General features: G+C 45.7%; 1 protein-coding gene across 1 annotated transcript; it reads right to left on the bottom strand.

Annotated features, from left to right (window-relative positions):
- Positions 1–4,081: 4,081 nt before the first annotated feature.
- LOC119784970 (U5 small nuclear ribonucleoprotein 200 kDa helicase-like) lies at positions 4,082–16,699 on the bottom strand. Its single transcript, XM_038287302.1, has 16 exons — positions 16,436–16,699; positions 16,130–16,293; positions 15,085–15,256; positions 14,813–15,005; positions 14,553–14,608; positions 14,312–14,410; positions 14,028–14,180; positions 13,834–13,933; positions 13,608–13,744; positions 13,448–13,525; positions 11,786–11,959; positions 11,520–11,657; positions 11,272–11,427; positions 4,613–4,783; positions 4,344–4,537; positions 4,082–4,256 (listed from the first exon to the last, which is right to left on the bottom strand). Exons 1-16 carry the CDS (start codon positions 16,478–16,480, stop codon positions 4,097–4,099), a joined length of 2,190 nt encoding a protein of 729 aa, XP_038143230.1. The 5' UTR covers positions 16,481–16,699; the 3' UTR covers positions 4,082–4,096.
- Positions 16,700–17,598: the final 899 nt, after the last annotated feature.

Below are 17,598 nucleotides of genomic sequence, written 5' to 3'. Positions count from 1 at the left end.
TGATGGCCCCTGGTGCCACACTCTAATCAGCTAATTAACTCAAACCACCTGCAAAAGCCTTTAAATGGTCTTTCAGTCTAGTTCTATAGGCTACACAATCATGGGGAAGACTGCTGACTTGACAGTTGTCCAAAAGACGACCATCGACACCTTGCACAAGGAGGGCAAGACACAAAAGGTCATCGCTAAAGAGGCTGGCTGTTCACAGAGCTCAGTGTCCAAGCACATTAATAGAGAGGCGAAGGGAAGGAAAAGATGTGGTCGAAAAAAGTGTACAAGCAAGAGAGATAACCGCACCCTGGAGAGGATTGTGAAACAAAACCCATTCAAAAATGTGGGGGAGATTCACAAAGAGTGGACTGCAGCTGGAGTGAGTGCTTCAAGAACCACCACACACAGACGTATGAAAGACATGGGTTTCTGCTGTCGCATTCCTTGTGTCAAGCCACTCTTGAACCACAGACAGCGTCAGAAGCGTCTTGCCTGGGCTAAAGAGAAACAGGACTGGACTGCTGGTGAGTGGTCCAAAGTCATGTTCTCTGATGAAAGTAAATTTAGCATTTCCTTTGGAAATCAAGGTCCCAGAGTCTGGAGGAAAAGAAGAGAGGCACTTCATCCACGTTGCTTGAAGTCCAGTGTAAAGTTTCCACAGTCAGTGATGGTTTGGGGTGCCATGTCATCTGCTGGTGTTGGTCCATTGATTTTTCTGAGGTGCAGGGTCAACGCAGCCACATACCAGGAAGTTTTAGAGCACTTCATGCTTCCTGCAGCTGACCAACTTTTTGGAGATGCAGATTTCATTTTCCAACAGGACTTGGCACCTGCACACAGTGCCAAAGCTACCAGTACCTGGTTGAAGGACCATGGTATCCCTGTTCTTAATTGGCCAGCAAACTCTCCTGACCTTAACCCCATAGAAAATCTATGGGGTATTGTGAAGAAGAAGATGCAATACACCAGACCCAACAATTCAGAAGAGCTAAAAGCCACTATTAGAGCAACCTGGGCTATCATAACACCTGAGCAGTGCCACAGACTGATCGACTCCATGCCACGCCGCATTGCTGCAGTAATACAGGCCAAAGGAGGCCCAACTAAATACTGAGTGCTGTACATGCTCATACTTTTCATGTTCATACTTTTCAGTTGGCCAACATTTCTATAAATCCTTTGTTTTTATTGGTCTTCAGTAATATTCTAATTTTCTGATATGATGAATTTGAGATTTTCATTTGTTGTCATTTGTAATCATCAAAATTAAACAAAATAAACATCTGAAATATATGAGTTTGTATGTAATGTATGAATATAATATACAAGTTTCACTTTTTAAATGGAATTACTGAAATCAATCTACTTTTTCATGATATTCTAATTTTATGACCAGCACCTGTAGATGGCAAGTAGAATCACATTTTAGCTGTTCTCATTTCAGGGTTATAAAAACAGTTTTAGTAAAGTCATTATTTTCTGCATCTTTTTGAAAATTTTTAGTAACATGGCAGCCATCGATTGGATCAGCAGTGGAGAGAGGCAACCCCCACCCACCAGATGATGTCCCACTCGCAGTCAGAAGACTCCAAGCTCATCTGTGTGGCATCGCATCCAGTCCAGCACCACCAGGGACTCCTGCTCAGTCACAATTGTATATATATGTTCTTTAGTAATATTTACTGTATATCTTCTGTAAATAGTTGTAGTAGTTAATTTTAAAATCTAATGTCAATAGTTAAAAATGTTTAATAGTTTATTGTAAATACTTGCTTCTCTAAAAATAAACTGTCACTGAGAAGTTGTTCTAAGTTTGCTTAAATTACAAAGAAGTGATGAAACAGATCATGTAAAAAGGTTAAAAGACTTTAAGAACACACCGACAGCAATAACTTTTATAAACAATTTAATAATTTAATTTAATAACAGCAACACAGATCCTCAACTTGTTAAAAAAAAAAACACCAAAAAAATAGTAACCTCTGTCCACCATCCTCTCCAATAACTGAAATAATCTGTCCATCCTTTCCCGCCTCCCTCTGCCATCTGATATCCTCCCTGATTAAATCCACCAACTCGTCACTCCTCCTTCTCTTCCTCCTTTCCCTCCTCCCTCATCCTCATTCTCTTCCTCATCTTCACCCTGATGCTGCTCAGCCTCTGCAGCACCTGGCCCTGGTGTGTCCTCAGGGACGGAGGCAATTAGGACCGGTGGGGCAACAGAGGGCCTCTGTCCTAATACCTCCTCCATGAGGACAAACCAGGCCCAGGTGGCAGCAGTAGGCTTCCCACTGACCGCTGCCCTGGATCTTTGCATTCCTATAGTAGAGGAAAACAATTTGTAGCAACAGATGCTATTTTCTGTAGTGTTTCTTTAAAGCTCGAAAAAAGGAATGTTTCGTGATTTGGATGATTGATGAAATTCTACAGAAAAAGACTTTGGAATGGTAACCTGGAGATTACTTTTTCAAGCTTACTCAAAGTGTAAATTAACATGAATATAATAAATGTAAGATGTAATTTCCCTACACACACACATACATATACATACATTATATATATATATATATATATATATATATAGGTGTGTGTGTGTCCCATTACATTATCCAAACCTGAACATACTTTGTATTTTTTTTTTTTTTTTAAGTTGTCCTACACAAGGATCACTTCTATCACAAATATGAGATTTATATAAAGTGGCATCTGGGCATCATTTGATGTGATCAAAAGATTATATTTGTACGTTGGTGTTTGAACAGGACTTCTTTTAACTTGTGTGACTTTTACATAGAAATGCAACATGTAGATGGAATTCTGCCTCTTCCCTCCATCCGACTGCAGCAGTATTTTTGGCCCCGATGATAAGGTGGTCATTTTATCCACTTCTCTGTCTGCTCCCTGGAACAAAATGACATGTAAAGCATATTTCTGTTAAGTCAACAGGCAAAATGACTGTTCTGTATAATTATACCTGTATTGTTCTTCAAGCGAATTATACTTTAAACCTTATTATACTGTACTGTAAATAAACTATACGTTATTGAGTAATAAAACAAAACGTTTGCAGTATTGACAGCCCAGTACAGCTGGACTAATGTTATTTCTTCAGCTGCATTAAGCTTTAAAAGTTCTAATACTTTGTAATAAACTGTTTGGGAATAAAATGATCTGATTAGTGAGGGATACGGCTATCAGTACAGTAAGATGTAGGTTAAAATAAAAAATAGTGACATTTGTATGAAGGCTTTTAATTGTTGATGAACATCACGTATCAACAGGTTAGCTCTTAGCTTTAGCTGCTCCTACACATTCCGTTGGCTCCGTTACCGTCATGTATTTTAATAGACGTTCATTTAAAAAAAACAAACTACTTACATTTAAAGGTGTTCTCCACACTACTGTCGGCGCTGCTGCTGCTTTCGGTTGTCCGTAACTTGAAGAAAATCCGACTTTCTTCTTCTTCTTCAACTACTAAAAAAAAAAAAAAAGAAGCGCGCAAAGCACCTCGGGAAATCTAGTGGGAGGCGAGGCCACTAAGGACGGTAGCGATGTATCCTCAGAATTCGGGGAAAAGGAGGACGCATTTTAAGGCTGCATTTTAAGCGTCCTCAGAATTTTTGCCAAATGGGACGGCCTCCGCGCAGCATTGTGACGTCACCGGCCTCAAAATGCGTACTACCAAGTACGCAGCCTGCGAATTGAGACGCAGCCTTTGAATTGTTCTGTACATGAAATGTGCTATACAAATAAACTTGCCTTGCCTTTCTGTCTCGGGCACCGTAGACCTCCATTATTTGAACGTCAGCAGACAGCAAGAAGCCTCCCAGATCTCCAGATGCATTTGAGATATCAAAAAGTACTCCAGAGTGTTGTTCAGCATGGGGGTGAGTAGAAAATGAAGGCTAATCATGTTTTGGGTGTACTATTCCTTTAAATCTTTAAAAATAACTGTGATAAAATCACTTACAATAAACAGGCTGAGAGGGGAGGTCTGTTCACTGATTTAATGAAAACATTGAAATGGAAATACTGTAAAGCAAACAGATCAATAGTGTTTGGGAGCAAAAGAGGACGCTTGAAATTTCCTCCCAAGTTGTTGCATTTAATAAATGTTGCTAACAGCAGCTGTGGGACTCACCTGGTTCTTTCCAGCATGCTCCATGATCTTTTCATAGACGATCTCATTCATGATCTGGAAACGCTTGATGGCCTTCTTCTCTGTGATACCAACGTACGTCTGCTCCAGGGGCACAGGCCGGAAACTAGAAAGAAAGATCAAACCATTTAGAAATTTGACCCGGTAACAAAGCAAGAAACAACAGTTTACAGGATTGTAATGAAAATAATACCTGTTGTCAAAGTAAAACAGTCCCTTTGCAGGATCAACGCGCAGGCAGGTAGCCACGTCTTCATAGTTGGGCAGCGTGGCACTGAGGCCGATCAGACGCACGTCCTCCTGAGTCAGCTCCACGTTGCGGATGGTCCTCGCCACCAGGGACTCCAGAACGGGTCCACGGTCATCGTGCAGCAAGTGGATTTCATCCTAGATGACGCGCAGCTGGTCATCCTCAAAAACATACTTCACATGCTTTCAAACTTGCCGTGTGGCGCAACTTACAATGATAATGAGGCGCACTAGCTGGGTGTATGTACGCTCGCCACCTTTCCGAGTGATGATGTCCCATTTCTCTGGGGTGCAGACGATGATCTGAGTGGCGTTGATCTCCTCTTTGCAAAGCTGGTGGTCTCCCGTCAGCTCGGACACAACGATGCCGTAACTCGCCAAACGCTGAGCAAAGACAAGCAAAGACATAAATACCTCTGCATTGACCTGTACTAAAGATCCTTCAAAGCAAGTAAAACGAAAGTTACGTATGTAACTACGGTTCTATGAATCCCGGATGACCGCCAGAGGGCGGTGCTGAAAGCACTGAATGTTCCCTTCGGGCATGCGCAGTTCGAGTAATTATACCAACAGAGGCTACGTTCACACCGCAGCCTGAAGTGACCCAATTCCGATTTTTTTGCCCATGTGTGACCTGTATCTGATCTTTTTATGACAGTCTGAACGACACAGATCGGATTTTTTCAAATGCGACCCAGGCCACTTGGATATGTGGTCCTGAATCCGATACGTATCTGATCTTTTCAAATGCGACCTGTGTCTGTACGGCCAGGTCGCATTCATCCGACCTACACGTCATTGATACTTGACAAATATTACTAAACGTTACTAATCTGCGTCCTACTAAGCGGAGGCGGGAAAAACTAACAACCATGGCGGAAGATAACACAGAGAGCAGTCAATGGAGAGAAAGTGAGGTTGCTGATTTAATTCATATTTAGAAAGCTCGATTCAGACCAAACTCGAAGGGTCTTACCGGAACCGGGGGAGGGTCTTTCTTTTTGATCTTCTTAAAAAGATTTCGTTCGTAATGTGCCTGCTCCTGTTGGAGAAGAACTTAAAGAACGCAATATACGCTGCGGTATTACGAGTCATGTTTACTTCCGCAAACACTGAGGACGCTTGCTACGTGTGACGTCATCGCGTCCTCGAGTGCGCATGCGGGACACTTCGGTTGGACGCATTCAGTTCACACAGTAGATCACATACAAGTCGCATATACTTGAACGGACACGCAAAAAAATCCGATTTCACAAAAAAATCGGAATTGAGCATTAAGGCCTGCAGTGTGAACGTAGCCAGAGTCACACCTGTGACACCGGATGACCACTCAGAAGCTATATAGCCTGGTGTCATCCTTTGCTCTGCTCCTACAGAATCTTCTCGCAAAAGCAAGGATTCTGAGTGACAGAGAAGCTCTGGCGGTCATCCGGGATTCATAGAACCGTAGTTACATACGTAACTTTCGTTCTATTTCATCCCTACTGACCGCCAGAGGGCGGTGCTGAAAGCACTGAATGACTAATGCCAACGATGTCACAAGGAATCCTGAGCACATACCTCACAGAGGAGGCCCAGCAGAACCTTGTAAAAGGACCTGACCCAGGGGATGAGGGGCAGCCACATTGACACTGTAGAACCTGGTGAAGGTGGTTGGGGAAGCCCATGAAGCAGCAGCACATATAGCTTCCAGCGGAACCCCTCTCAAAGCAGCCCAGGAAGCGGTGACGCTCCTGGTGGAACGTGCTCTCACACCGACTGGCAGGGAGCAGTGACCTGCAGCGTAGGCGTGGCAGATGACACTCACAATCCAATGGGACAGACGCTGTTTAGAAAGAGGACAGCCTAACCTTGGACCCCCATAGCATAGGAAAAGCTGGTCCGAGCGTCTCAGATTGGCGGTGGCTGCAATGTATGCCTCCAACGCTCTTACTGGGCACAACAACTCAGACTCATTCTCAGTTGCACCAGATTGAGGCTGAAACCGAGCCAGCCGCAATGGCTGGTTACGGTGAAAAGGAGACAACACCTTAGGCACAAACGCAGTATTAGGCCACAGGGTAACACCAGAGCCATCTGGATTCCACCTGATACACCTAGGGCTGACAGAAAGAGCATGTAGCTCGCTGACCCTCTTAGCTGAGACGATAGCCATCAGGAAAGCAGTCTTGCAGGAAAGCCACTTGAGTTCTGCTTGTGCCAAAGGCTCGAATGGAGGGTGGCACAGAGCTGTGAGAACCAACGGCAGATCCCAATCTGGGGCTCGTGGGGCTGGCTGCTGGCACAACCTACGAGCACCACGCAGAAAAAGTGAAACCAGTTCATGGCGCCCCACTGTACGGTTGTCAACAGTTCAGTGAAGACATGAAATTGCTGCAACATACACTTTAAGGGTCGAAGGAGAGCGGCCCTTATCAAGGAGAGACTGGAGGAACTCCAAAATAGTGGGCACCGAGCAGGAAACTGGGTTCTCATTGTGGGCAGAGCACCACTGAGAAAAGAGGCGCCATCTGTTAGCATACTGCAGCCGAGTGGAGGAAGCCCTAGCACTCAATACGGTGTGTCTCACGGTGTCTGAACACCCAGTCAGCCTCCCAGGGGCCATGCCCACAGCTGGAGACGTTGAGGGTTGGGGTGCCATATCTGTCCCCCCAACTGAGACAGCAGATCCCTCCTTGCTGGAAGACGCCATGGAGTACCGTGACACAGACTCCAAAGCAGCGGGAACCACGGCCGCGCTGGCCAGAACGGAGCTACCAGCAACACTCTGTGGCCCTGCTCGAGAACCCTCCGTAGAGTCGGCCAAATCAGTGAGAGGGGTGGAAAGGCATACAGGAGAACCTGCGGCCATGGATGAGCCAGTGCATCCTGGCCCAGTGCGCCCGCCATCCCGGTTAGGGAATACCATAGGGGGCAATGGGTCGGCTCCTCTGTGGCGAACAGATCTACCTCTGCCTGCCCAAAGAGGTTCCAGATTATGCGCACTACGTCGCAGTGAAGAGACCACTCTCCCGGAGCAGGTGCCTGGCGGGATAGAGAGTCGGCAACCTGGTTCTGCCGTCCTGGCAGATACGCTGCGCGCAGGGTACACAGACGGGGAAACGCCCATTCCAGGAGATCCCTCAACACCTTCAAGAGACGTGCTGACCTGGTGCCACCTTGGTGGTTTATATGATAAACAACAGAGGTGTTGTCTGTCCGAATCAGCACGTGCCTTCCCTCTAGGTGGGGCAGAAGGCACGTGAGGGCCATGTGCACAGCCCGCAGCTCCAGCACATTTATGTGTTCGGTGCGCTCCCTTGGGTCCCAGAGACCCCGAACAGCTCTGTGTTGCCACACGGCACCCCAGCCCATGAGGCTGGCATCCGTGGTGACCACCTCCCTTCGACACACTACTAGCCCTATTGGAACACCACTGGACAAAAGGGTCCCGTCTCGCCAAGGAGCTAGGGCATGGAGGCAGCTCCTGGTCACCATTAGCCTGCGATGCCTGTGCAGCCTGGCGTCTAGGCGAAAGCTGTTGAGCCATCGCTGCAAAGGACGCAGAAGGAGCAGCCCTAAGGGCACGACACGAGTGACTGATGTCAGTTTGCCCAGCATTCGCAGGAAGATGATGTAGGGAAACTCCCTGCCCAGTCTGAATCGACGGACAAGCTGGAGTATGTCGTCCACCCTGTGAACAGATGGACGGGCCATCATGGTAGCAGAGTCCAGATGCATCCCAAGAAAGGTGGTTGTCTGAGATGGAACAAGACAACTCTTTGCCAAGTTGACTTTGAGGCCTAACAGTGACACATGAAGTAGAAGCTGGGACGTATCCCGAGAGGCAGCTACCTGAGAGGGAGCACAAAGAAGCCAATCGTCCAGGTATGGCAGAATCCTGACTCCGGAGGCCTGTAGAGGAGAGAGGGCTGCTTTCACGCATCGAGTAAACACCCTCGGGGAAAGGGAGAGCCCGAATGGGAGCACCCGGAATTGCCAATGGCGCCCCCGATAGGCGAACCTGAGAAAACGGCGATGTTCTGCCGCAATAGGCACGTGAAAGTAGGCGTCTGTCAGATCTACTGATGTAAACCAATCTCCCGCCACAATGGTCTGAAGGACCTCTGTTATGGTGAGCATGTGGAAGGGAAGGACCTTCAGGTACCGATTCAGTCCCCTTAGATCTAAAATGGGGCGAAAACCGCCGGTCTTCTTGGCCACAAGGAAGTATGTGGAGTAGTAGCCTCTGGGTTGCTGCAGAGGATCTACAGACTCGATTGCCCCCTTGCCCAGGAGGGCGGAAAGCTCCTGGTCTAGTGCCTGAGATTTCACCGGGTCTGTGATGACAGTCATCTTGACCCGGTGTGAGAGGGGGGGCCGCCGTCGGAACTGGAGCCTGTAGCCATTGGTTAAGGTGGCAACCACCCATGGATCTACGGCATGAGCAGCCCAGAAATTCAGCTGCTGATGGGAAAAATGTCCGACGGCTGGCCCGGTGGCATCATCTTCTATCCCCACGGCCCCTGGGGGCTCTGGGGGGAGGGCGTCCAGGATTTGAGGCCCGGGTCTGTCTAACAGGGCGGCAGACTGGCTCACGAAAGTCCCTTCTCGGTCTCTGCCGCACATCATGGGGATAGGAACCAACAGGTCTGCCACCGGTCTGAGGTCGTGGCTGAACGCTGGGGGTAGTGGCAGGGCGGCCCGAACGCTGGGGAAAGGCAGGTATGCTCCTGCGAAGGCCGGAAAGCTGCTGGCTAGTCTGACGTGCCTGAGCAGTCCGTTCCAGCGCCTCCAAGGCAGCTGATCCAAACAGCTCCCCTGGTACAACCGGGACACCCCTGAGGGTCCTACGGCATGCTTCAGTCATGCATGGCAGCTAATACACGACCATCCGAGGAGAGACGCGACAGCGCTCTCGGTTCCCGCCAACAGGCGTGTAACTCCTTCAGGTACTCCTCTGATGGAGGTACAGAAAAAGGAGTAGGAGCCCTTCCACGTCTGAAAAAAGCACTGCCAGAGCTGGATGCCTCTCCTTGTGGGAGTTCCAGCTGCAGCTGCTTCAGGGCCATAGACATGACCTCCGGCATGGAACCGTCACCGGCCTCTCCAACCGCACTCTGAGATGAAAATGAACCAGCCTCAGAGGCTTGAGAGGACCCTGCCTCCTCCTCATCTCTAAAATGAGAAGCGGAGGCAGCCAGAGAGATAACGTCATCCTCTACAACCAGCTCGGGCATTGGTGGGGAAGAGAGCCCAACCACTGGGAGCGAGGGATCAGATTGCCGTGTCTGCAACAAGGACTTCATCTCTGCCAGCTCTGCTGACAACTGCTCCACCCTTGTGGACAGGCCCTGGTCAGGTTTGGCCCGCTTCCTCCGGGGGAGGGGCACAGATGCTGTGGTCCCACCACGGCGCTTAGAACGCTTGGGGGGAACCACCTGCCCAGAGGGCGGAAGGTCCGAGCCCTCCTGGGGGCACAACTGGGCCAACCGGGCCACCCTCACTGCATGGGGCATAAAGCTGCAGTTCATACAGGGGTTCTCAGACAGCGCCTCCAAAAGGTGCTCATGTCCAAGGCAGGTAGGGCACAGGTCGTGGCCATCCTCTGCCTGCAGGGCAGCCCCACAATCTATGCAGCTGTGAGAGCCATCCATGTCGAAGGCCGACAAGGCTTAAAGAACAGAAAGTTATCGAAAATCGGGAGAGGGGGCGCAAACACAGCCGTCACCAATTACAGCAGAGAAACGAAAGAGGCTGCGGGCACAAGGCAGCCGATACTGGGAGAGGGGGCGAGAACCGCTACCGTCACCAGGTATAAAACCAATAAACCAAAAAAGCTAACAACGTTAGCTGTATGGAAACTTAAGTTGGAAGTAGGAGCGAACAACGCTGCCGTCACCAATTATAGCGGATAAAACAAGAGAGGCTGCGGACACAAGGCGGCCGATACCGGGAGAGGGGGCGAGAACCGCTACCGTCACCAGGTATAAAAGCAATAAACAAAAAAAGCTAACAACGTTAGCTGTATGGCAACTTAAGTAGGGAGTAGGAGCGATAAACGCTGCCGTCACCAATTAAGAGAGCAGACCAACGAAAAGGCTGCAAAAAAAGGTTGATATTGGGAGAGGGGGCGAAAACGCTGCCGTCACCATTTATAATTAAGCAGACCGATGAAGAAGGCTGCAAACAAACCAAAAAAGGCTAACAACGTTAGCCGTCTCCAACTTCGGCAACGAAGTAGACCACACTTGGTTGGGAGAGGGGGCGAAAACCGCGGCCGTCAGTAATTATAGCAGCGCAGACCGGTGAAAAAAAGGATGCAAAAGTAGGGAATATACTGGGAGAGGGGGCGAAAACCGCTGCCGTCACCAGGTATAACACCAACAAACTAAAGAAGCTAACTACGTTAGCCGTATATAACTTCGGCAGTGAAGTTATTCACACTGGGAGTAGGGGCGAAAACGCTGCCGTCACCAGTTCGGAACAAAACAGCACGAAGCTGTAGGTAAAAAGCTAAAGTCGTGAGCTGGTGAGGGGGCGCGGACGCTACCATCACCAGCAAACAACTCACTTACCTTCCGTAATCTTCAGAATCGACCCGTTGCAGCCCTGGGAGGGCGGAGAATAACCGCAACTCCGGTCAAGAGACAGGGGCTTCAGACAACGGGGAAGTTAGCGAACCGCTTGCGAGAAGAAAAAAGGAGCAGAGCAAAGGATGACACCAGGCTATATAGCTTCTGAGTGGTCATCCGGTGTCACAGGTGTGACTCTGTTGGTATAATTACTCGAACTGCGCATGCCCGAAGGGAACATTCAGTGCTTTCAGCACCGCCCTCTGGCGGTCAGTAGGGATGAAATAGAACCATTGTATACGAAGAAGAAATGCTCACCTTGCCAAAACTGCCCACCATCTCCTGTACCAGTGAGCGCATGGGAGCGATGTAGATGATTTTAAAATCATCCACGTTGATTGTTCCGTCCATGTTTATGTGCTTTCCGATTTCTCTCAGCATTGCCATCAAGGCGACGTTGGTTTTACCAGCTCCCTGTGGGGAAGACGACAAAACCACATTAGAGGGGGTCCGACATGGAAGGTAAACAGTGGAAAGGATGTCAGTCTTCAGCATGGCTTTCTCACCGTAGGAGCACAAACAAGCAGGTTTTCATCTGTCTCCATGGTGGTCTTGAACAGCTTGCTCTGAATGCGATTTAGAGTTTTGAAGCCTTCAAATCCAGCCTGGGCGTACTTTGGCAGCTTGTCAATGGCGACAAGAACCTAATGATGCAGAATGCAAGACATAAACTGAACCTAAAGCAGCTTGACACTAAACAAAGGGTATAGTTTAAGCTCTTAAGTTTGGAAATGTTTTGTTTTTCAAAAAGGGGGAGAAAGGAGAGACGAACCTCGTCGTCTGCGAAGGGTTTGGGCTTGAGAGCGGGCACGTGGACCTCTTCGTAACCTTTACGCTGCTTACGGAAAGAGCCGTCAGGCAGCTGGCATCGTTTGTTGGCCATGAAGTGGCTACCCTGAGTAAAAGCCAAGTCTTCAAGGTCCAGAAGCTGGCGAGGCATTAGAGACTGTTGGAGAATGAACAGTAGAAACAGGTCAGCTTCAATGTTTACAGTTGGGCATTAACATCATCAGAAACACAAAATATTACAATATGGTTGATTGTTTCCATGATAGCACTGATTAACCCAAACTTTCCTCACTAGTTTCTTATTTTTCCATCAACGTGGTTACCACCCCCTCTGAGCTTTCTAAATGATGGTCAGCTAGATATCTATCAGCTGGAAAAGCATGCTAAAAGTTTGTGGTCATTTATAATTGATTTACAGCAGACAATCATACTATGATGATGATTTAACATTAAATGATTTAATATCATATACACTATTTGAAGAACTTTTTCTTACAGATTGGTCTCAGAGGCTTGAGGACCAAACTAAAACCTTTTAAACCAGTTAAACTCTGTTTTTGCAACAGCTTGAGCAACCGGTTGGGTCTGAGTTTTCAACAATGGGACACTAATGCTTCACCTCTAACAAAAGGAACAGGTTAGAAAGATTGGTTCAGAAACCACCATGTTCAAGCCTGTCATAAACCGGAAGCTACTGAGCACCAGTATCACTGCTTCAAGTACCAAAATGTCAAACTGATCCCTGAGAACAGAAGTGTCCATCCATCTCTGACCCTATTAGCATTCAGACCATTTTAAGTTAGAGAGAAAAGCTTTAAGGTCAAATGAGAAAGGCAGACTTCACGGTGACACAGTGGGTAGCACTGTTGCCTTGCAGCAAGGGTGTTCCGGGTTCGATTCCCAGGCCAGGGTCTTTCTGCATGGAGTTTGCATGTTCTCCCTGTGCATGTATAGGTTTTCTCCGGGTACTCCATCTTCTTACCAGGGCCAAAAAACATGACTGTTAGGTTAATTGGCTTCTTTAAATTGCCCTTAAGCATGGTTGTGTGTCTTTGTGTTGCCCTATGACAGACTTGCAACCTATCCTGGGTGTACCCCGCCTCTCGCTATAGACTGCCAAAGATAGGGGCCATCCCCAACTCGACCTCTACAAGGACTAAGCAAAAGAAAAAGGATGGAAATATTTGGCCTAATAGTCAAGAAGAAATTTTGAGGGAGACACCGCAAGGCTTTAGACAAAAAGATAAACTGTAAAACATGGTTGTGTCAGACATCCTCTACTGAATCTTACATGTTTTTTCCTTTTCTGTAATGTCTCCCAATGTCTTCCAAACAATCTATCCCAAACTAGAACTGATCAATATCTTCTGAGTGTTGAATACTCAATGTTTGACATTTTGTTTGGTTGGTTCTTTTAGATAAAAAAAAAAAACAACAACCTCAAAGACAAAACAGAAACTACTTGGTGGGGGTAGCATCATGCATAGGAGGCATTTTGCAAAGAGAGAAACTGAGCCATCAGATGAAGTGAATAGAAAGAAGTAGAACTAACTTAAAACCTTTCAATTAGACTTTAAACCGGCATTTAGGTCTTCCAAAAGATGAAGATTGTGAATCAGGAATAGGTTGTTAAAAATATGCTTGCCTCTCCATGGTCTATGTCCATTGCTTCCAAATCATCGACCCGCGACTTCCTCACCCTCTCCCTGCGAGATCGTTCTTCCTAGAGAACAATAAATAAAAGGTTTTAAAACCCACACTAAACACATTTTAATTGGTAATCATTTTAATACAGGATGTTTTACTCTGATGATGTCTTCCTTCTCAGTCTCCTGCAGCTGGTAGAGAATCTTTGATAGTTCCTGATCTGACTCCATCTTCCCAATGATCCGCTCTTTTTCCGCTTCACTCTGAGCGCTGGCCAGCATGGTGCAATACTGAACTGTTGGAGACAAGAAGCGTCAAAACAACCACTTCAGATAAAAAAATGAAAAATCCGGGGAAGGCTTGCTTTGAACCGGATGGGCTTACTCATGCGACGATGCTGACGGAGGACTTTGATAAAATCAAAGGTGTTGAAGCCCAACAGCAGCACCAGCTGGTTCTCGCATTCTCTGTCATCACTCGCAGTCTGCGGTTCAGAGAAAAATTAGACATCAAAACATCTGGCAAAAGGAATACGTGCATAAACTTAAAAAAAAGCAAAAACACTTAAGGAGAAAAACCTTGAGGATTTCTAAGACTTCGTCTGCCTTCTTCTGAGAGACGATGGCATCATCATAGAACCGACTGAGCTGGCGTTGGAGCCAGAAGGCATCAATGTCCCGAGGATGTAACTGTTTCTTCTTCTCTGACATCACGTCACCTGCCTCACCAAGCTACAGAGGGAAGGGTTCCCGATTAAGATTGTGATTCCTTCTAACCTTTTCGTAGATGAAAGGTTATAAGACCGAATAAAAACATCTGGATTAATGCTTTGATCAGATAATCTGGGACATCCTAAACATACGTTTGCTGTTAGCCTGGTGGTCACCACTGCCTCTTCCCCTTCACTGTCTTCATCTGAGTGTTCATCTCGTACTTCACCAAACTGGTCCTCATCTCCTTCCTTTGAAAAAAAACAGAGCTCATAAACTTTTAAAGATAAAACCAAAGTATTGTGATAAAAAAATGATCAAATCGCTTATATCCAAAAGGAGCAGTATGTTCCACATCCATCAGAAAATGTTAATTTAGAAAATGAAACTCACCTCCTCATCAGATTCAAACTGTACGTTGACACCATATGTTTCATCAATGTTGTCATCTGTGAATAAATGATAAAGCATCATTTGAAAAGTTTCAGAAATTTTATTTCTGAAAACATTTCAGACTAAATTGTTGAGAACATATGTATCAATTGAAACAACTTTTACAAAAAAAGCGACAGAGACTCAGGTTAAGAGATAAAGTAAACTAAATAAAGACTTCCCCGTAGATGTGATACTACAAACTATTAATGCCTGCCTACCCATATTCTGCAACTCCTTGTCTCCCCCATAGTCTGTGATCTTCTTTCCCAGGTTGACCAGCACATGATAACGCGTGTCATCAGATGGCCCCAGAAGCTGCTCGACTTCCCGCCGCCTCTCTTTATCCCTCATTTTGTCGTTCTTCAGCACCGCTAACACTTCATCAGCTGCTCCACACAAAATATCCCGAGGCTGCAGATAGAGGCATGCAGCAGTTGGGTTACTAACAGAACCTTGGTTATAGAGCCTGCCATTGTTTAAGGTCACTGACCTGATCTCCCAAAGCCGCGTGGATGAAGCTCAGCAACACCTCATAAGTCTCTCTGGTTTCTTTGGTTTTGGGCTTGTACACAATGCCCACCATTTCATCAATACCCTCAGACAGGAGGGTAAAGCCTTTCATTTTGTTGATGTCGTGTCTGTCCTCATCTCTTTTTCTTCTCCTATTTGGACAGCAGAAAACGAGGAAGTTAGGAATAGTGACAGTGATTTGATGGACAGCAGAGTGAAAACATTTAGCCTTATAACATAAATTGCAATAAAACACCAAACAAATAATCAAATATGGGTTACAAGCAGAGTTTAAATCAAACATGCCAGATATATGACCCCATAGCACAGATGTTCTACTACTTTTTAGAGATATCTTTGCTGCAAAAAATACGTGAATGATATGTTATTAGGCAGGACTCTTATAACTTGATTATTCTGACATTGAAAGATTAGCTTCAGAGGACTGGAGTTGGCCACACCTAGTTTGTATAGCATGTTTAGCAGCTCTAAGAAAAAGTATAATTAAATATTAAAAGCTGGTGAAATTAACTTCCAGTTTTCAGCAGATAATTTAAATTCATATCTAAGAATCCAAAAGCTGAAATTAGTGCCTGTTTCATTTTGTTGCAGTAATAAAACAACTTTAGAGCAATTTATCTCTGCTTACCATGTGAATTGAGTATTTAAATCTGTTCTTTTTGTTCATCTATTGTCAGTTTAGCATTGATCACTTAAGTGTCAAACAGATCAAATGTATTGGGGAATGGCTGCCTAGTGGTTAGGGCATAGAGCTGGGAATCCTGTGCTTCTGAGTTGGAGCCCCACTCCCACAGACTGTCACTCTGGGTCTCTGAGCAATACTCTTAACCCCACACTGCTCCCCGGCGCCACACAATGGCAGCCCACTGCTCCCAAAGGGGATGGGCTAAATGAAGAGGTAAATTTCTCCAATCTGAGATCAATTAACTTCAAGTATCATTATTTTACTGATAATCAATGAGCCCAAATAAGACTTATCGAAAGTTTGTATTATCTGCACTGACTTGTCTCGTCTCTCCTCCAACTTCTGTGGTTTGGTCCTCTGAGCCTTGTCCCCCATCTTGGTCCCCTCCAGCTTCCCCACCAAGGACAGCACCTCACCGGTGGGCTCATCTCTCCGTGTGCGGTCGATCAGCGAGCGATCAGCTTGCAGCACCAAGTTTGAGTTCTACACATTCAACACGAACAGACACGAAATATACAGGAACTAGATAAAAGACCTATTCTATTTATGACCTTATAAAGACATACCGCTCGGCAAAAACATCTATTATCCAAATATTGACGTGTTTATTTCCTAACAAACTTACCGCTTTGTACTCATATTGCAGGTTACGAGCAGTGACGTCCGCCATGGCGACGTTTTTCTTTCAGCTCTCGCTGTTCCCTCTACAAATATTCAGAGCTGACTGAACTCTGCTTTATCACTCTAACTTTGTGCGCATCGGTTCAATATTCAGATTTCGTATCAAAATATTTCTCCTTAATCTATTAGATAATGCGTTTTTCCTACGTAACAACGCCGCTGCTAGCACGAGCGCACAACAGGCTTTCGCTCGCTTCCTCTTCCGGGGTCAACCGGGTGAACTGAATTCAAGTAAGGGAAAGGAAAATCTGCATCGCCCCCTGGTGGCTTTGCGAGTCATGATGGAATTTTAATTGTATTGACTGAAGAGGATTAAGGTCACTGGAAAAAAAAAAAAAGAAGTTAACTGATTTTTAAATTTTATTTCAGTTTAATATGGGGAAAAAAAGTAATAATTCTGAGATTAAAGTCATAATTCTGAGAAAAAAGTTAGAATTATGAGTTTAAAGTCAGAATTCTGACTTTTTTCCCATATTAAACTGAAATAAAATTTAAAAGTCAATTAACTTTTTTTTTTCCTTTTTTTTCCAGTGGCCCTAATCCTCTTCCGTACATTACCCTACCTACCACTGGTCTCTATTTATTCCCTGGATTGCTGATTGCCCATTAGTACTCCCTTGTTAGACCAGTCGCAATGTAAACAATACGTGCGCTACAGCATCTAACAACAATGATGTTCTCATTTTCAGGGGGACTTAAGACTTTTAAAATAAAGAAAATTAATTAATCACTTTGACACACACTTGCTGTTTCATTGCATAAGTAGATCAATTTAACTAAAAAATAGGCATGGGTTATAGCAGTGGTTCCCAAAGATTTTCTCCTGGGCCCCCCTTTGGATTACAATAAAATGTCCGCGCACCCCCCCCCCCGAAAATAAATAAATAAATAAATTAAATCAACACACATCGTTCAACCTGATATAACAAACCTATACACATATTTTGTTTTTAAACTCCACTGAAGTTTATTTCACACTTCAGGTTGCAACAAAACAAACTACACACCATCTTTACAGTGGAACACTTTTGTGCAACTGTATTTTTTTCATAGTTCTATACTGTAGATTAGAAGAGGATTCTTTGTTGTCTGTGTTATTTTAAACAT

This window comes from Cyprinodon tularosa, unplaced genomic scaffold (assembly GCF_016077235.1).
Source record: "Cyprinodon tularosa strain WSP-4 unplaced genomic scaffold, ASM1607723v1 ctg238, whole genome shotgun sequence".
Taxonomy (NCBI): domain Eukaryota; kingdom Metazoa; phylum Chordata; class Actinopteri; order Cyprinodontiformes; family Cyprinodontidae; genus Cyprinodon; species Cyprinodon tularosa.
The sequence above is the reverse complement of the archived record's forward strand: the minus strand, read 5'-3'. Positions and strand labels throughout refer to the sequence as shown.

Excerpts from the sequence above, each read along its gene's own strand:
- LOC119784970 (XM_038287302.1), bottom strand. The coding sequence starts at position 16,480 with ATGGCGGACGTCACTGCTCGTAACCTGCAATATGAGTACAAAGCG. Across the intron at positions 15,006-15,084 it reads ACGCGGCTTTGGGAGATCAG|CCTCGGGATATTTTGTGTGG; the intron begins GTCAGTGACCTT and ends CTCTATCTGCAG. Across the intron at positions 13,526-13,607 it reads AGAAGGAAGACATCATCAGA|GAAGAACGATCTCGCAGGGA; the intron begins GTAAAACATCCT and ends ATTGTTCTCTAG.